Below are 19,818 nucleotides of genomic sequence, written 5' to 3'. Positions count from 1 at the left end.
TTATACCCTAGTTAAACTTTAACCGATATTTATTAGATCAAAGCACTTGAAGATCGAACGGATTGCAGCCACCGAAGATATTTATATCGTAGCAGTATTAGCCCCATCCCAGACTTTTCTTGATGCAAGACGAGTTGTTGGAGATATCGAAGCGATAATAAGTTCGGCTTTGATTAGGCAGAGAACCAAGTGACAGTACAGGCGATCTCTCAGTGTACTATCGAACTATAGAATCAATAGCTCGGACTGTCAACCTCAATGCACAAGCCATCACACGTACTTTGGGCAGACTTTAGTACTATGCGGTTGGGCGTCTTCGATACATAACTTTAATAAAATGTTGGGGCTCTACGGCGCTTATATAAATAGTCTGTAAGGGGGAAGGAGAAAGTCCCTTCGACTATAAGATCTTGGTTTCATTCACCACACCACGTCGCCTCATCACATATATCTACCTACCTTAGTAGCTACAATTACTCTATATCCTAAGAGCAAAGACGAACCGGTATTTTATTCCTCCAACCATCTCAAACACCATGCGCATCTCAACAACGCTCGCGACAGCCCTATTGTTCGCTGTCGGCGGCCTCTCAACCCCGGTACAACCCCTAGGCGACATCCTAGACATAAGCGACCTGACAGACAGCGCGTACGCAGACGCAATCTCAGACGTCATTCCCTACGGTCCTGCTCCCTATAATTCTCTCTCAGTCGATCCAAGCCACTGGCCGCCGAACGATCCCGTCGACCACAACAGCTACTGCAGAAGAGACACCGCGCCCGGGACCAACTTGACAAAGGAGGAGAAGAAGCCCCTGATGGAATGCTTCGATAAGATGGTCCGCAGCGGCGACTGGGTGCCAGACTGGGTCCACTGCAATCATACCCAGCGCTACTTTACGGCTTGGGGTCTCTGGTGGAAAGAACCGGGTGATTGCTACAGCGCTGTAAGTGACATTAGGGGTTTAATTCTTCCCCTTCCTCTCTCCCCCCCTTCTTCCCCTTTTGTCATGTCTCTGAAATATTTCCTATTCGTGATCACGAAAGTTATTCCGAGACATATCTACACCCCAACAGAAGAAGTGATTACTGACTCCATGTCACAGTGCAAGAGGTGCTTCATGGGCGCCGTCATCGGCAACGCCGCCAACTGGTACTGCTTCCAGACAGCTGGGTTCATGGCTCAGTGCAATATCAGGTACATGCAGTGAAGGAGTCGTTATGATTATAAAGAAGACATCTAGAGTGAAGGATGATCTCGGTACCTTGCGTATAGTTGCTAGTGCCTACCATCTAAGTTTTAGACCTACCTCATGATGACTTCTGCGTATGGATTGGAGCAAAGGCACTGGGACTAGGTTAGGATAGGTAGTTTCGCATCTTTTTGACCTTCGAGCACCGCGTTTTAGTATAGGGGTAAATTTAAATATATTTATCCCTACCGATATGTAGTGTAGAAAACAGTAAACGCACTATATGATAATATACGTATCGCATTTTGATGACTATTTGCAACTGAAAGGTTACTACACTAACCCAGAAATTAGCCTTTTCTGAGGGGGTTTTTATTATTAAAGTGTAATATCAAAACAGCGAGTACTTCGATTGATTCCCTAGAAGACATCTCTCCCAGTCGTTCATCTAGCATAGGCGAGGCTTGTGTGCATTCAAAAAAAGAAAATCGGACACACCAACCTAGCATTGTATTTATACAGAAAGGGTAGGCTTCTTATTCACTCGATCTACCTATTATCTATCCTTATACGCAGGATCAATATTAATAATTACATACACTGTGGTTATTCATGGGGCAAGGATTAATATAAACCATTACAAAACCTTAGATAAACCTGGGTAGGCTTACGGAAAGGTTGAAAATCACAGCAATTTAGCATTACTAGGTTTGGCTGTGCCCTCAATTTATTGAGTTCTGATTCTCTTAGCATAGTGCAACGGCAATGGTTACAGTAGCTTGTAGCTAACCGACTTCCTCAGTGCATAGGTCTTCTTCCACCTCAACTCAACGTCAACTCAACGTTAACTCAACTACGGTCAACCCAGCCAGCCTGGCAATAATGCTCAAATCCGGCGGCAGAACCTCCAAAATGGGTTAGGGTTCAGAGGGAATTATAATCTTACATTACAAATTTTCTCTCTTAAAAACTCTGCTACTATCGGGTATACCCCCTTAGTAACAGGCTCAGAGTCACCGAGCATAGCAAGCAAGCCAAGCCACTCAAGGATCACAGGATGTTAGTCATACTCCCGAGAATATGCGGAGGCTAACGTGTCTTGGATAGTTGGAGTATTCATCCTTCTATTCCTCTTCCGAGTCGCTTTCCTCCTCACTTGACTCCATGGGTCTACTGTCATCAACTTCACCAGGAAGAGGTTCTTGACTTCCACTACCGTGGCGCTGAAGTTGAGCTTTAAGCTCACGGAGTTGCTCAATCTTACGTTCCTGCTCATGTTTGTTCATCGGCTTATTCTTCTTGGCTTTAGGAGGCGGCGCACTGGACTTCGATTTGGGTTCTACCTCGATCGGGCGGCTGAACTCTGGCTTCTTCTCAAGTGCAGTGCGAATGTTTGAATTGGTCCTGTTGATCAGGTCGTAGAGTCTTCGGAGGGCTTCATCAGACAAGGCATCTATGTCTAGTTCCATCTCACCATCATCATTCTCCTATAATAATTGTCAGTGCTGATATCAGACAAAGCAAAACAGCCGCCAACACAATATGGCAAAGACGAGTAGAGATTTAGACGCTTACATTCTGACCAGTATCCTTCTTGATTATGTCAACGGCTTTTGTCAAGGTTGTGCCGTCGAGCTCATTAATCCCCTCTGCAATAACAGCCTTCTCTAGCGCGCCAACGGGTCGGCTCTTGGGGGCCGCCTTTTTATGGCTAGTATGATTGCTAGGCGTCTTTTTAGTGGTGTGGACATTTCCAGACGCTGCCTTTTTGTGACCTGTAGTTGCCAAACCACTACCCGAAGACTTTGGCTTGCTCTTAGTATTCTTCTTCTTGGGCTTCGGTTTCTTTTCCTCGCTATGGAATTTGGTTCTCTCCTCTACTAATTTTCGTTGGAGCATCGAGACCATCGACTGCTGAATCTCAATCATAGTAAGGTCCGGTTTCTTCGACCCAAGAAGAGTGTTCAACTTGTCTTGCTCCTCATCTAAGCGAGCCTGGAGGTTACGAACCGCTTCGCTGTTTTGCTCATCCTCGCCGTCTGCTTCGCTCTCGTCTTCAGAGTCGTGAGCGCTTCTCTCTGGGCTACGAGCAGATACGTTTGTTGCAGACGGCAACTCCGGAGGATAATGACGCTTCATCCACTGATCTCGTTTTGAGATTTCGGACTTGAACAACTCCTCCAAGCGTCTTGCAAGCATAGTAACATCGTGGTGCTGACCATTGAAGAGCTCAGAATTGTGAACGATGAGCTTCATGTCCTTCTCTAAATCCTTCACACTCTTGTAGTCGCCATCGTAGTTTTTCTGTGTCATGGTGGTAAGATCCATTGGCTTCTTAACAATACTAAAGTATGTCGGGATATTCAAAGCTACAGGGTCCACTGGTGTGAGAAACCACTGATTCAGCGAGTAATGCTTCCCTTTCTTGATCTCGTCCAAAACAACTTCGAAGAAACGCTGCTCGGGTTCCAATTTCTTGCGGCTGGCTGAACCATAGTCAAGATCGCGGTTCTTTGGAGGATGTATCGGACGCTTGGGTCTGTCACTATCTTCGCGTGTAGAATCGCGACGTATTTGGGGGATACCATTCGGGGGAATCGCAAAGGCTGGAGCTGAAGACGATGCAGATGCTGGTTGCGCAGTTTGTACGACCTGTGTAGGGGTCGATTTCGGCTTGGGACTCGCAGTAGATGGGTGTGATGACTGCGATTGTGATTGTCGCCGAGGCTGGGTCGCTGCACGAGGTTCTGGATGACGGGTCGCATGATTCTTGCCCTTCTCAAGTTTGGTAGGTTCTTCCAATTTGGAAATCTCTGGCAGGCGTCCAAGTATCTGATCTCTTACTGAACCTGCGGCTAGGGTAATGGGATTATTTTCGCCATTGAATGTGAGAGAATTCTCATACAATAGTTGGATATCGGCCTTCAATGCGCCATAATTAGCGTACTTGTCTTCGCGGAGCTTTGCCTCAAACAGAGAAATATCCACTGGATTCTCTATCTTGGACTTGTAGTCATCCCATAAAACTGGCCACAGTCGTTCTACGGGCTGTCTAAAATTAAGGCCGTTTTTGGTCTTCTTGACACCGGCCAAGACTTGCCTTATCTGCCTATTCTGGAAAGGAGTGATGACTTGGCCATCTTGGTCCCGATCAACACTCTTTTTCGGCTGTGACGTGGGAGGGGGGCCACTTGCGACGACTAACGAGTCAGCCGCAGGATCACTCGGATCTTCTTCTGTTCTCGCACGCTTTGCCGCTCGCTCGTCATCGGCATCTTCGTCACGCTCTCGGGAAACTTTAATTGCGGACGTAGGCTGATCGGTCATAGGCGTGTCGGGCTGAGAGGCAGTAGTGTCAGGTTGAGTACCCTTGATGTCTAATTTGGCAAGACTTGCCGATGGCTGACTTAAATCCTGAGATGACACAGGCGCCGGCGTATTATTAGAAGACTTGTCTTCTGTGCCAGTTGCGAGCTTGGCGTTCGATTCTTCGTCGACATTCTGCTGTTCCGAGGTATCTACATCCATTGAATCTGCAGGTTTCTCGGATACTTCTTCTTTCGGCACCGAATCTCGAGTCGCAGAATTCTGCTCCGCCTTGTCAATATTTTCAGATGTTGAATTGGGGACGGCTTCTGCATTGGCTTCTGCTGTTAAAGACGAGTCCTCCGCAGCCGGCGCACCATTGGCATCGGGCATCTCGGTGTCATCGGTGGGCGGAGGGTCGGGGTGTGATTCAATCGGCGTTTGTTGAGAAAGACTGCTGTTTGCAGCAAAAGCCTTTTCATTTAGCGACTTATCTTCGCTAGTAGTTGCCGAGTCTGCCGACTCGGTATTGCCATTAACAGCAGGTTTGTCATCAGACTTAGGCTCGTCTTGACCAGATTGAGAATGCCTATTTGAAGCACTATTTAGCATCTTGATATAATAAGCGCGTAATTTTACTCACCCATTAACTACTCCCGCATCCGACTCGTTGGTCGCGATCTCTTCATCTGGTGCAGAACTAGTGACTTTCTTATCCACCGGTAAGGTTTGAGGTTGCTCGGTCGCCATAATTGCCATCCAGCTACTCAGTGAGTGGAAATGCAACTGGTTTAAGGTGATGTCGATATTATGAAGCTAGAAACCTGAATGTCTCGCATGAACCTAAGGATTGGGTCTAATAAAAACGCATGGTTAGATATAAATATTTAGACACGGCTTATGATGCGACTTGAGAAATGGTAAACAAAGACGCAACATCGTGAGTCTCTCATAAAAAAAGGGTATCAACCGGAAGGTCAAAGTGATGCGATCGCGACTACCCAGGTAGTGTAAAACCCGTAATGGACTTGCCTTTTAGTTTTGCGGACGAAAAGGTTTCTAGGTAATTACGACTGCGGCTTCTAGTCAGTAACGAAGGTGATTAAAAACAACAATTGAGCGCAATAACAGGCAAGTACAAAGCTGCAATTTCAAATGCAAGGGACAAGAAAAAAAGAGAGTAACAGAAAATAATAATAGCGATATTAATTTTGGTCGCCGGCGAAGATTGGCGATATCGTGATGAATGTTTGCTTTGCGCCGCGATGCGCTACGCGGCCTTGCGACATGCGACAGTTGTGTATGTGAAAGGGCCAGTCGCAAGGTGGCTGGCCAATGAAAACGGGGCTGGGAAAGATTGGGGGATTTTTAAGGTGCAAGGGTGAGGTGTAAGTGTTATCGGGACGATACGCCTTATATCGAGACTGATCCAAATCTTCGCATCTTCTCATCGGTGTTAGGCTGTGAAACCAACTAAAAATTATGGACGCGCAAGTGATCAGTGTGGTCAGAGCGCGTCAGCAGCCAATGATATTGGCAGCGACTCTTTCCTAAGCACTGAAAAGATTTCTATTAAAGGTCTAGGAGCGCGCTTTTCGACTCCTCTGGATCCAAGATTGGTAGAGTAGTTGGCAAACGTTGACTTGTGGCGCCGAGGTAAACGACATGAGGTTGTTGTGTACAGTTCAAATGCAAGGTGGTGTTGCAACCTTGGCGACGACCAGGCAAATGATAGTAGGGATAAGGAAAGTGGTGCAGCGTAAAACGCAACATAAGGGATAGGCAGAACAAGGAATCTTTGATAAACTTACCTTCAACTTTGAAATAATCAAAGACGCGCCAGCTTGCGTCGAGTCCCAGATCCAGATTTTAAAAGAATGGCGATGGGCAAGACAAGAGAAAAACGAGTAACTCACGTAGTGATTACGACCAGACGATAGAGTAGTAAAGCGACGATAAATAAGAGTCACTCTTGCACTACTAGACGAATATTTGGCAAGATGAGCGCAATGCGCGTTGGTCGCGGAAATAAAATAGTAGAGATTTGTTTGGTACGTTGAACTGAATCAGACCAAACAAATAATAGTAATATGGCGATAACCTAGTATCGTTGATAATTAACGACGACGAGGTTCACGAAGAGCCGATAAAAAACGGAATTCGCGACGGCAGTAGGTGCGCAGGTGGTCAAAGCGGTAGTGGTCGCGATAGTGGCCGCGATAGTTACTCGATACTACCGTTTTGGGGGAAGGATTGGGAATGAATAAAAACTTAAAATATTAAACAACGAATCGACGAGCAGAGCGCACGGGGGAAAAATAAGGAAAGACAGAATGGGAGGGAAAAGGTACCTCGGTACTTTCTGTCGCGTGGTGCGCGTGCAGTGGTGAGGAGGTATGAGATCAGTTTCTCAAGATGCGAGGCGGTGTCGGTGCTCGGAATATTAGAGAGGGGGGGTTGGGGTTGGGCAGAAATGGAAAAATAGGAGGAAGGGTTGTAAAAAAATCTCAGGAATCAGAGGTCTCTTTTTTTCTTCGTCGCGAAAATTTCTGGTTTGGGGCCACTTTCCTATTTGTAGAACGCGCTTTCCCGGGCTGCGAAATCACGGTTCGCCATTACTAGGGAATTACGACAAGGGTTATATCGAGGACAACGCCTGCCGTGCTTGTATCAAAGCATTAAATGGCAAATCATGTTGCCTAGATATCTAAATGTGGGGCTCTTTGATACAGTGAACAAGGGTGCACACTCCCAAGATTGATCAAGTACCCATCTTGATACTGCATTGTGTATATGTACGCAGGTACACGTAGGTACTGTGGATGAATGGTGGAAAGCGGTTACCTGGCATTTCTGGATTGACGGAGAAACTCGGGTCTAGACCTTGATTGTCCAGCACCGACTTGTACTTACTTCTTGTTTCCTGGGAAGCCGGAAGGAAAGCGTTGAGTTGCGACTTATTATGGTCATGTTGGAGGATGTGATAAATTTTTGCTGAGTGAACGGACAGGCAAGACCCGGGTGCTCGAAGATTTGACGAGAGAAGTATTGTTTGGCGGGCTACCTAGGTACCTGATAGGAGAGCCAATCAGATTTGGAGCGCAATGATGACCTTCTGGTCACTGCCCAATCATGACGCGTAGGGCTCAGAAATCCTTGCTCGTCCGAAATGATAGAAGACACCAGTGCTCTTTATTTCGTTCCTAGATCAACCCCGGGTGTGTAACTGTAAATACTGTTCATTGTTGACTCATCAAGAACGACATTTTGCTTTAGCTAGGTATCCGATGTATCATCCATCATCACATGATCCGGGAGAACTGATGTGAGAATGTCGTTGCCAAAGCTTTTCTTTGTCAGACTCGAAGAGACACATTTTGTCTTCAACAGATGCTTTGAAGCTCTGTGCCGCATCATAGACTCGATCAAGGTAGCTGCTTAATCTGTAGAGATTTGGGCTCTCGAAAATTGTGTCATTTCGAAGTTGCGTAAGTTAGCTTGAGTAGAAAATTTGCGTAGTGAAGGAGAAATTATGTAGCTTTTCAAGCTCCATTCAGTCGGAAAAGTTGGTAGGGTATAACAGAGTTTTGAATTGAAGCACGCAGCCACAGTAAGAAATGTCTACCGAGTTTCCTGCCAGCTGGTAAATTGTCTATCACTTGGCGGTAAAGCACCTAAATCTGGGTAGTGGGTCTGGGTGATCCGTGCATGTCTCGGTCTCGGAAATACCAAATACCTATCATACTAAGCCAATTCCTTATCAAAGAAAAAAAACTGACGTGAAGTACCTTTCACCTCACTACCTAAATAATGCATGTATTCGCGTGCAAAGTACCAGAAATTTTTAATACTTTTGCGCTCACCCTCTCCGACCTCAAGAGGGTATCATTAAGTCCTAATTTGAATGAATCCTAGTTTCTCAATCTCTTTCTTCACATTACCTCCATAATCACCTATTTATTTCCAGGGCAAAAATGTCAACCAAACGAAAAGCACCGAGCAAGATTGCTCACCCCGTCGTTAAGCAAAGCGCAAAGAAGCCCCTCAAAACTATAATTAATGAATCCGAGACAGCTGTCTCAGTTCCCGATATTTCAAAAGAGGATGGGATTACAGGCGAAAAAGTAATTGAGATTTCAAGTGACTCGGGCAGCAGCGAATACGAATTTACAGATGAGGAAGACAACGAAACTAAACTGGGGACCAAGCTATCTCAAGATCAATCTGTACCAAAGAAGGCGCAAAATACTGAGGAAATTGATATCGACATGCCCTCCCCAAACTTGCCAACAGATGGCGAGTCTGATCAGGAACCTGCTCAACCCACGTTTGGCGAACTTGCTCGCGCACATGATACTATTGAAGTTACGAACGCGATCTCTACCCAATCCAGCGCTGTCGCTGCTCCAGGGCGGTCTCTAGCTCCTCCTAGCCTCTCATCTTTAGGAACCGTCTTATCACAAGCACTCCGCACTGATGATGCAGATCTCCTAGAGTCTTGTCTTCACGTCAACGATCTCAACACAGTCCGACAAACCATTCAAAGATTAGACTCCACCCTCGCAGGAACATTGCTTACGAAGCTTGCAACTCGAATGCATAGACGTCCAGGACGAGCTGGTAGCCTAATGACCTGGGTTCAATGGACGCTAATCGTACATGGAGGCGCGTTGGCAACTCAGCCGGGGTTAGCCAAGAAGTTAAGCGAGTTACACCGAGTATTGGAGGAGCGATCAAGGGGCCTTAATTCTCTTTTAGTTTTAAAGGGTAAACTTGATCTACTAGAGGCGCAAATGGAGTTCCGTCGGATCGCGCAACAAAACAGAGAAGTCGACGAAAGTGATGAAGAAGAGGCCGTCGTTTATGTGGAAGGGGAAGAAAGTGACGCAGATATGGTTAATGGGGTCATGGACTTAGATGACGACGATGGGTTGCCTGTCACAAACGGAGTGGTTGACGGCGACTCAGAAGACGATGAAGAATCGAGTGAAGGTGAAGAGGATGAAGAAAACTTGGACGGTCAGGAAGATTTGGATGAGAACGATGTCAACCACGAAGATGTCGAATCGGATGAGGAGGATAGCGAAGCTGAAGTAGCTGAACCTCAACGACCGGCAAAACGTTCGAGGACGAGAAGAAGATGAAAAGATCTCTCCAGAAAATGTTAAACAGACGCTTTCGATTCAGTCTAAACGATACCCGTTACTCTCTAAACCACCTATCATATCCGGTATTTACGATAGTATGGTGTATCCCGTAAGAGACATTGAACTTCCGTGGTATGATTAAGCCTAGCCAAGCCTGACCAACTTCAAGGTTAGGTACTCGGCTTCTCTTTAGGAATTTAAGCACGTGCGATAATATCGTCTGTATAATGTAAAAATATGATTTTATTAACAGGTTGGTTATTGCCTAGGTACTCTTTAAACCCCCATGGCCGATACCTATGTTGGATAGGTAGCTTTTACAGTTGCTTATATCCAATTTCCGAGTTTCTACATCGATACGTATAGATACATATCAAAGTACATAAAGCTACCTCTTGCAGGGTCAGTGACTCAGTGGTCTACTAAAGGTTTTCTTAAATACATATATGTATCTATCATGTAATATGTATGTAGATATCCCGTAAGCTTAAAAAGTTGTTAGCTAATTGGATGATGGACCCCTATCGATAAATTATTCGTAGGTCTATCTAATCTACCAGCTTTCAGGTCACATTCATCTAATCGCGTCGTCTCCAAACCCCGAATTATTTCGCGTCAAGCTTCGTACCGAAAGTGAACAAAGGTTTGGATTGACCTTCTTGGATTATAATAGCTTTGGTTTTCAAATCATTAATGCATTTCTTGAATCATCTCGCTTCTTTCTCGTACAACACTCGACGCCATAATGGTAGAATGCCCAATTTGTAGCAAGCAAGTCCAATCCGTCAAAATCAACGATCATATCGATTCAGGATGCCAGACTTTCCTAATTGACGCCCCGACGTCCTCGTCCTCGTCTTCATCTCAGATACCTTCGGCTACCCAAACAAATGGCTCTATGTCGTCCTCGCAGAAACGACCGGCATCCAGCTTCTTTCATACCCCTTCCGCCAAACGGCAGTTAACACCCGTCAAAGCGACTACACTCTCGGCTAACGGTGTAAGCGGAACGCTCGGCGGAGCGAAACCGAACGGTGGTATTAAGCGTTCCTTCGATGAAGGTCCCGGAGAAGATTCGCCTATGCAAGATGCAGGCGCCAGAACGGATAATGTAGCACCCATCGAGACCGGTCGAGTGCTGAAAAGGACCAAGACGAACAGAGCAGCCCCCCTCGCTGAGCGCATGCGGCCACAGAACCTCGATGAAGTATTTGGACAAGATCTTGTCGGCCCACACGGTGTTTTACGATCATTAATAGAATATGACCGGGTACCATCCATGATATTATGGGGCGCATCTGGCACAGGCAAAACTACGATTGCGCGCTGCATAGCAAACATGGTTGGCTCACGTTTTGTTGAGATGAACGCCACAAGCTCTGGCGTAGCGGAATGCAAGAAGATATTTAACGATGCGGCGAACGAGTTGGGGTTGACCGGAAGAAAGACAATAATATTCTGCGACGAGATACACCGCTTTTCTAAATCGCAGCAGGACGTATTTCTTAAGCCTGTCGAAGCGGGAACGATAACACTCATCGGTGCAACAACGGAGAATCCAAGCTTTAAAGTCGTCAACGCACTACTTTCGAGATGTCGAACTTTCACATTACAGAAGCTAACGACAACAGACATCCAACTCGTCCTATCGCGAGCATTACAGGCTGAGGTTTCGGCTACTTCATCGCCGCCCTCTCCTCTTCTTGACGAGGAACTTATGAGCTACCTTGCCAACTTTGCCGATGGTGACGCGCGGACAGCACTCAATTTACTTGAATTAGCCATGTCTTTAGTAAATAGGGACGGCATGACCAAGGAACTAATTAAAGAGTCACTTACCAAGACACTAGTATATGATCGAGCTGGCGATCAACATTACGATACAATCTCTGCGTTTCACAAATCTGTCCGCGGTTCCGACCCAGATGCCGCATTGTACTATCTGGCCCGCATGCTTCAGTCGGGGGAGGATCCATTATTCATCGCGCGGCGAATGGTCGTGATCGCATCTGAGGACGTTGGGCTAGCAGATAACTCATTCCTTAGTCTAGCAACCTCGACATACACTGCAACACAGCAGATCGGCATGCCGGAAGCTCGCATACCTCTAGCACATTGTGCCGTAGCGCTCTCGCTCGCGCCTAAGAGTACACGCGCTTACAGAGGATTGAATAATGCCTTTGCGGCCCTCAAAGAACCCGGAGTAGCATCTTTACCAGTGCCGATTCATCTACGAAATGCGCCGACGAGGCTGATGCGGGAGCTCGGATACGGAAGGGAATATAAATACAACCCCAACTATAAAGACGGCAGAGTGAAGCAAGACTATCTTCCTGATACACTCCTTGGGCGTACGTTCTTAGAAGACCGAGATTTGGGTACTGAGATCGATCCAGACCTAATTATGGAAGATTCTTGATTTCCAGAGTATAAATGAATTATACAAGTCCTACTCTTGCACTTCAAGACCAGGCGCCGTCGACTTGTTTATAAAAGGTTATATAAGGTACCCAGATATCAAAATTGGGGGGACAAGGCCAAGCAAAATGCTATAAAGGACAATACGAGAAATGGCGGCGATAGGATATCCACCCTTGTAACTACAGCGTCGTCAAACCAGGATGTATTTAGGCATTTGCAAATACCCATTAAATAAATAAATGAAAGCAAACAATTCCACACTGCGCAGCTTCTGCCTTTATTTCTCTTTTTCTATAGGCCTAAATCGCTATAGTAGGTGCCGGTCAGGATATGTCTCGCGTCAAAACTACCTGCCAAGGAAAAGCTTGGCTCTGATTGGCCAGAATGCCATGGAGATGTCCAGATTCGGCAATTCCATATATAGGTAAGTTCTGGAGCTCTACGAAGTTTGATCTGACTCTCTAGAGGTAGACAATAGAGTCCCAGTTGCTTAGTGTCTCCAGGGCTTATTTTGGGAAGTCTTTATAGTTATGGTAGTTATAGCTATGATTCAAGTTAAAAACAAGGAGATAGAAAATATCTGGTTAAACCATTCTAGAACTAATATACCTGTTAACTTAGTAGTCTAGGAACTAATTTCATCTCTTCTCCTTGTTTTTGCAGAAGTCATTACGCTTGTTTCGCGAGGTACCCGAACATTCACTTTTGTTTATACTTTCTTATGGACGTCGTAAATCATGAAATAAGCCCCGTACTCTCCTGTCCCGCCATATTTCGTAGCATCCTGGATCACCCTTTCGACTTCTTTGAACCCAAGTCTCGCATAGATGCCCCTAGCAGCTTTGTAGGACATGGTAAATAAGGGGACGCCGATTTTCTCAGCATGTCTGATCCCGCTCTCGACGAGTGCGCTGGCTATTCCTTTGCCTTTGTTATCAGGGTGGACAGCCAAATATTCAAGCTCTAAGCAAGGGTTAGAGAGATACAATCTGGCATAGTAGATTAGCCCGATAATTTTGACTTACGGATATACGTTCCCTCCGCTAGGAGACGATCCATCGCTTCGTCGTTCTTGTCGTCCATACCATCTACTTCTTTTCTTGCCTTCCACCACGCCGACTTAGCCAACTCTTCGAACCGGGTCTTTTCCTCGTCGCTGACATCCGGGACCTGCGCCTCGGCCCACTCCGGGCTACCGTCTTTTGTTGCGAGATGGCCAGATGGCAGGATCCAGCGCGCGTATCCAACGAGCTCCCCAGTGGCTGGGTCCACGGCTTTCTCGTGGCGCATTTTCTCGCGGTTGGTTACGAGGGTGCGCGGGTACCGTTTTATAGCATTTTCAATCAGAAACTCGCGTGTGGTTTCCTTCGGCCATATCAAGTTCCAATTTGGGTCCTCCCAGAAGGCGCTCATGTTATTGCGAGCCAATGTTGCGGCGTCAGCCACTGTGCAGCGCTCAATCTTCCAGGTCGTCATTGTTGCGTGATGTTATAAGGGTCAAATTGAGATTCTTGTAGTCGAAATATAATGATAGGATTGTTACGCAGACACCAGTTCCCAAACGTTGGTTTCCCCTGAATTACATACGATAGGTCCAATCGAGTTTAGGCAGCGAAATAAATAGAAAGGAGAAATAGTTTCCAGTCAGCATTTCCTGTTTTACGTAGGAGCGTGCCGTTTATGTATTAGCAAGGGCTACTGGGCTACCTCATTAGGAAGATGATACGTAGTATCACTCATTCAATTGGACACATCTACGGAACTATGGTGGAAGTACCTATTCAAGGCCCCCTGTGGTGCCGGAAAATACTTCTTCCCTTCTATAGAACATAAATTAGACGCAGATATAAGATATTATAAACCCATCTCAATTAGATCGACACAGTACTTGATTCGTATTTACAAGAGAGTATCTACTTAGCAAATACTATTGAAATGAGCGTCCCTAGGAAACATAAAGCTTATACAACATTTCCCCTATTGGCCCATTCCATCTAACATCCCCTCCAACACCTTCGCTCGTAACCAGGGCCAACCCCTCAACTCATAGTTACTATGCCAACTCCTCTAGAAGCGAATCGTGTGAGGGACGATCTGAGTAGCAGTGAATTGTCCAAGGGTCTTATATACACGATGCTTTAGATACATACACGCATTGCTTACTCTTGCTGAGCAGCATCATAAGTGTCGTACTTCTGCTTCCCGCGCTTCTCATGCTCATGCTCCATAGTAGCATCGTAGGTGTCATACTTCTGCTTCCCGCGTTTCTCATTCTCATGCTCGACAGCAACATCATAGGTATCGTACTTCTGCTTCCCGCGTTTCTCATTCTCGTGCTCGACAGCAACATCATAGGTGTCGTACTTCTGTTTCCCACGTTTTTCGTGCTCATGCTCAACAGCAGCGTCGTAAGTGTCATACTTCTGCTTTCCGCGTTTCTCGTGCTCATGCTCGACAGCAGCATCGTAGGTGTCGTACTTTTGCTTAGAGGGTTGGCGCTTCTCTACCTCTTGAGCAGCATCATACGTATCATATTTCTGCTTGGAAGGCTCGCGACTGTCTATAATGTCAGTGTCCTATTCGTCGAAGTAGATTGGAAGACAGATAAGAAGGACTTACGCCACGATAGAGTTCTCTTGAACGGGGAGGGCTGCCGCGGTGGAGGCAAGAGCTCCGAGGAGGGCAATGGAAGTCTTAATGAAGTGCATCTTGGTATTTGTTGATGGTGTATGAGAAGTTGGGGACTATCTGATCGAAGGAATTGCTTTGTATTCTTGTGGATGATGGGTGATGAGTAGTCAATACACGGTAGGAATACACCTCCTTAAGTAGTTTTCTTTCCAACAAGTTAGATAGGTAGGTTGTGTGATTATCTACGAGAGTGACGACAGCATATCCATCTCCTCGGTGGATTCTTTCCAAGATCCTATGCCTCCCGTGATGCTAGGATTTACATGACAAATAGTTTTAAGAAATTCAAATGTGCTGTCATATCCACAGCTAGTCAGAAGGTCTCGGTCCTATGCAGAGCTTGTAGAATAGCATACTTGCTAGCCAGGATAGAAGCGTGTAGGATTTCATCCCCTGAGTTATGACATCGTATCAACATCTCGGCAGTTATCAAGTCTCCACTAGAGTTACGTTGGTGACAGCCATGGCCACGAGTGAACCAGGAACCACTAGCGAGGAAATCAGGCAATATCTTGGGACGAGGTTCATGTTGTGCCATGCAGGGTCCACATGTTCATATGTTCTACAGATAGACTTGGTTTAAGGGTACAAGTTGTCAGAATTCTAGATGAGACATTTAGAACAAAGAACATGTTCAGTATGAATAGACACGTAAATCTTCATATGTAGGTAGTTTAGAGTTCCTTGCGGAAGATTGCGGAAGAATGAAGTTGTTTCTATGCTGTTTAGTTCCATCTCGTGACACAAACGGAGTAAACTATTAAGTCGATCTTCACAGACGATAACATAAGTTACCTAGCTTCTATCCAATTCAGAAAATAGCCTCATAGTATCTTAATACAGTAATAAAGTTATAGAGCTACAAGGTTAAAATATGAGTTACATTATAGTAGTAGTTATAACATATCTTAACTCAATATAGAAGTTAGAAATTACCCCTACCGTTTGCTATTCGATCCGTTTAAAAAGGTGAACACCGTTTTAGTGTTACGTAATTACTTGTACTACCTCTGAATTACTCACTGATTTACAGACTGCGCTTATAGTTATCAGTGCGGTTAGGCGGCGCGAAAAAAGAGGTTTCCTGCAGATCCTGCGTCTCCAGCTTTTAGTTCAAGTATCTAACTGAGTCTAAAAAGCTTAATCCTGATATCCCCGCGTCCGCATCCTTACGACCCCCACTGTCCGGCATATTTAGCGCCGCATATACGCATGCCCAGCAAATCAAGCTTCGACATTGCGATTTTAGCTACGGCCCGTAATATCTGGCCCTGGCTTGTGACGAACTAGGTAGTATACAATCCACGAACTTCAACCCTAAAATCCTACTACTCGACCTATGTAACTATAACTATAGGTCTGGCCTTTGGCTATAGGTCTAGCCTTCCCCACAAGAGAAGCGATCCAACATCACGACACGGAGAATTCCATCTTCAAACTTGAATACCTTCAATAAACATGCATTCATACCATGCATGGGACGATGTTAGTGAAATAGACATGTGGATACAAACTTGATCAGAGCTTTATGATCAGCGTGATTATCGGCATATTTGTAAGAGAGGGAGAGGTGTCCTAGTTGGCGTTACCCCGATGAGGACGAGACTCAAGATAAGGACCTCCCGGTTAACGTTCGCCATTGACGGACAAATGGGCCCATGATCCTACGGTCTATCATCATATATTCTTTTTGGGCTTGGGCTCCTAAAAAAACCAAAACTTAAGACTTTATACCCAGCTCATCCTCTTTTTTTAACTTTGTCTTATACAATTCTTCATGTCCTAGAATCTATTAGTCCTAAAACTTATCCATATCAAAGATGGATTTCAAGTCAAAGGAAGCAACATATGAGCCACTGGTCTCAGATGAGGCGCGGTTCTCACAGAGTTCCGATAGTCTTGAGAGCCAAGAGGGCAAGCCTATGTTAAGACGAAGCTTCCAGAGATCTTCTCGCCTCACCTCCTGGGCCAAGGCAAGCGGTACTGTTCTAGCAGTTCTCAATACTATTCTTTTACTAAGTATTATTGCCGTACTATCGCTTTCTAAACACGAAAAGGAATGCTCGGAAGTCCAGTGTGCTGCTAAGACCTCATACTATTGTGAGCGATGATAATCTCCAGATCATAGTTATCAAGAACTGACAATAGTAGCCCCTCTTCTAGAAGAAGACGCTGGTGCTATCGAATATGAATTTCGCAGGTTTCAAGGTGCTCTTGAACACCGCAGCATCTATAAGGGGACACCTAACAAGGAGCTTGATGCAGCATGGGAAGAGATTACGCACAGTAAGTTACTTCCGTCTAACCTCTTAATATCCATCAAGTTAGGCTTACAAAACTAGTGAACAATTCCGGTGTAAATGGCGAGGTCATAGACCGCATCGGAAAGTCGCGTATTTCAGTGAAGTATCCCGAGTCTCAGGGCGGGCAATATGATGTCGGTATCGAGGTCTTCCACCATTTGCACTGCCTGGTATGTTTAATTCGCGACACAACGATTTTATATCAATGACTAATAAAAACAGAACATCCTCCGCCAGTATACCTATAAAGAATACTATTTTCGCCCCGAGAATCGGCCAAAAAGTTTCACTGATAGTGAGCCTGTTATGCGCTTGCATCTCGACCACTGCATCGAAATGCTACGTGAAGTTCTGATATGCCACGGTGATGTTGGTATCATTACTTACAACTGGGTCCAACCATGGGGACTTTACCCCGACTTTAGCACGTACCACAAGTGCCGCAGGCTCGACAAGATTGTTGATTGGGCTGATAAGCATGCATTGCCAGCAGAGGACCCTGAGCCTGATGAGAACACGGTATGGCTCAAAGGACCACCGCAGTAACAGGCCATTCTAAATTCTACCTACCTACACAAACTGCAGAGGGGACATTACAAGATACAATGGACTTGACTTGTTAAGTATGAACTATCTAAGTTTAGATTGTGGATGTTTGAGACGATAGGGCTATGAGATAGGATTTATTGCTTTAGAGAATAACATCAATTTCATAAACTTGGTGTAGAAAGAACTTAAACTCTTAGCCACTCGTTAGAGGATCGTGTAAATAGAACAATCGTAGGCTTGGTAACTTTGTAGGGTAATGAGCAATTGTATGACATTGCCTAGGTAATTTTCAATTCATTATCATTATTTTACGCTACAATACAGCTTTGTTACCTGATAACATCGTGCCTCTTGTGCGCTAATAACTGTCACCAAGATAACAACTTGGATGAATAATATTAACTATACGAGGTGAACTAAGAGTACTACAATGTGGAATATTGACCTCCGAATAAGCTTTATTAGGTGCTGACGAAGTTTTTTTCCCCTGCATGACTTCATTGCCTATTAGACGTGCTGTATACTATAATTGGAGGCGGTCAAGATATCTAAAGAACCACGCGATACTTAAGACAGACAGGCTATAGGTAACATTGAAAAGCCTAGACTCTTCCTAACCGTATAAAACGTAGTTGCGGCCAGTGGCACTAATCAGAATGTATAGACCGAGGGGTAGGGTTTCCATTCTCGATTATAGCGTTGTATTGGAATTAAAGCTAGGATTAAGGCTAAGCTTTCTGTGATCTGCATTAATGCTTGTGCCTTACCACTAGCTGCAGAAATTTGTTCTCCACGCGGATTTTAGTCATCCTATTAGCCATGACGCTATAGCTACTTCACATATAAGTCCTCTACATATGAGCTATTAAACAAATATTAGGTATTATTCCGTGCCTCACAAGTGTCCACATGACCACTTATGCTCTTGACCATCGCCGGTAAGTGCCGTTAAGAACAGGTAGTTAGTAAATGAATGATTTATTATAAGATCAACATTTTTAGCGTAATGGTACAGTTGGCAATAGATATGGGGTCATAGGATTCATTAAACATGCGGTAAATCAGGGAAGCTGGTATACTGTGATACGACCATGATTCCGTGATGCATGTTGGCGGAGTGGAAAGTCGCCCTCGACCGACATCACGGAAGATCCCTCCCCTCTCCTTTCATGAGGACTACGGAGAATGGAGGATAAGACTATGCCCAACTCAGAATCCAAAGCACTTGACAAAGTAGCGGCCTTTTTGATTCATTCAGATACCTTATGCGCTAACTATGTTAGCTTTACCGAGCTGCATCTCCTTTTCTCAATAGTCTTCATTCTACTAGGAAATAGTCGTGCGGTAAAAGGCTCATCTCCTCCCAAATGGCAAGCATAGCCAATATGCCGAGCGGTATGTTAGTTAGAAACGATACCACGTCGCAAATACAAGACGAGGAGCAATATGAAGGTCTCTTAAGCGAGAGTGATACACAATCGCTAGATCGTGAAGACCTCCGCGCCCACTCTGGAGGTGACGGCCTTGGAGTTCACCCTTCTTCTATATTCCTACACTATGATAGGTCTTCCTCAGGATGGTCCTAGTCGCTGTATGTTCCACCAACGCAGCGCGACTGGGCTCTATCCTCAACGGAATACAAGAAAAAGTCTCAAACCTCGAGACTGCTTCAGCATCGGTTCCCGCGGCGCAAGTGAAACCCTCCAAGCCGCCAGGTGAAGAGTTCGGCCACTCCATCAAAGAAGCCGAGTCACTCGGCTGCATTTTCGACCCTATGTTATGGGCGTGACAAAGACCTGAATGCTACAACGCCGAATTCATAACTTCTTGGGCATCTTCGAATGGCACTTCTTCCCTAATAACGAGACTCGGCCTGAAGAGGAGCTATTGTGGGACACTTGGGTCCGCGGCTAATATAACGGTGCTTGGGGCTCTTGGGCATGACATATGTACCATTTTTCGTACTCGTGGCGCAAATTTGATGCTGCCTTCCATGCCTAGAAGCTGCTGGATGACGATATCCTCGATTCTGAACACACTAAGCACTGTTCAGTCGAGATTATTTTACGGGATACAGACCCGGGGCTTCATGCACCTTGTCTTTCGAACCCTGAGGCTTGCGAAATTACGCAGATGTGGATGAAGCTTGATAAATGTGGCTATTACTGAAGGTTATCGCTGGTGGTTGATATTTATTTAACTGGGGCA

At 45.4% G+C, this 19,818-nt stretch overlaps 7 protein-coding genes across 7 annotated transcripts; 4 read left to right on the top strand and 3 right to left on the bottom strand.

The window, feature by feature from the left end:
- Positions 1-536: 536 nt before the first annotated feature.
- GL218_00222 (uncharacterized protein) lies at positions 537-1,211 on the top strand (the record flags this gene model as incomplete). The annotated part of the gene is made up of 2 exons (XM_033576634.1): positions 537-947; positions 1,107-1,211. The coding sequence occupies 2 exons, from the start codon at positions 537-539 to the stop codon at positions 1,209-1,211; spliced, it is 516 nt and encodes a 171-aa protein (XP_033442211.1).
- Positions 1,212-2,317: 1,106 nt separating this feature from the next.
- Positions 2,318-5,249, bottom strand: GL218_00221 (Bromodomain-containing factor 1; the record flags this gene model as incomplete). The annotated part of the gene is made up of 3 exons (XM_033576633.1): positions 2,318-2,680; positions 2,769-5,088; positions 5,143-5,249. 3 exons carry the CDS (start codon positions 5,247-5,249, stop codon positions 2,318-2,320), a joined length of 2,790 nt encoding a protein of 929 aa, XP_033442210.1.
- Positions 5,250-8,473: 3,224 nt separating this feature from the next.
- GL218_00220 (U3 small nucleolar RNA-associated protein 5) lies at positions 8,474-9,643 on the top strand (the record flags this gene model as incomplete). The annotated part of the gene is made up of 1 exon (XM_033576632.1): positions 8,474-9,643. One exon carries the CDS (start codon positions 8,474-8,476, stop codon positions 9,641-9,643), a length of 1,170 nt encoding a protein of 389 aa, XP_033442209.1.
- Positions 9,644-10,391: 748 nt separating this feature from the next.
- GL218_00219 (ATPase WRNIP1 like protein C26H5.02c) lies at positions 10,392-12,065 on the top strand (the record flags this gene model as incomplete). The annotated part of the gene is made up of 1 exon (XM_033576631.1): positions 10,392-12,065. One exon carries the CDS (start codon positions 10,392-10,394, stop codon positions 12,063-12,065), a length of 1,674 nt encoding a protein of 557 aa, XP_033441665.1.
- A 711-nt stretch (positions 12,066-12,776) lies between these two features.
- Positions 12,777-13,543, bottom strand: GL218_00218 (uncharacterized protein; the record flags this gene model as incomplete). The annotated part of the gene is made up of 2 exons (XM_033576630.1): positions 12,777-13,030; positions 13,093-13,543. The coding sequence occupies 2 exons, from the start codon at positions 13,541-13,543 to the stop codon at positions 12,777-12,779; spliced, it is 705 nt and encodes a 234-aa protein (XP_033441666.1).
- Positions 13,544-14,226: 683 nt separating this feature from the next.
- On the bottom strand, positions 14,227-14,775 carry GL218_00217 (uncharacterized protein; the record flags this gene model as incomplete). The annotated part of the gene is made up of 2 exons (XM_033576629.1): positions 14,227-14,623; positions 14,687-14,775. 2 exons carry the CDS (start codon positions 14,773-14,775, stop codon positions 14,227-14,229), a joined length of 486 nt encoding a protein of 161 aa, XP_033441892.1.
- Positions 14,776-16,578: 1,803 nt separating this feature from the next.
- GL218_00216 (uncharacterized protein) lies at positions 16,579-17,607 on the top strand (the record flags this gene model as incomplete). The annotated part of the gene is made up of 4 exons (XM_033576628.1): positions 16,579-16,858; positions 16,910-17,044; positions 17,101-17,231; positions 17,284-17,607. 4 exons carry the CDS (start codon positions 16,579-16,581, stop codon positions 17,605-17,607), a joined length of 870 nt encoding a protein of 289 aa, XP_033441864.1.
- Between the last annotated feature and the right edge of the window lie 2,211 nt (positions 17,608-19,818).

Source organism: Daldinia childiae, assembly GCF_008694065.1.
Source record: "Daldinia childiae strain JS-1345 chromosome Unknown Scaffold1, whole genome shotgun sequence".
Lineage (NCBI taxonomy): Eukaryota > Fungi > Ascomycota > Sordariomycetes > Xylariales > Hypoxylaceae > Daldinia > Daldinia childiae.
This window is presented reverse-complemented; position numbering and strand designations above follow the sequence as displayed.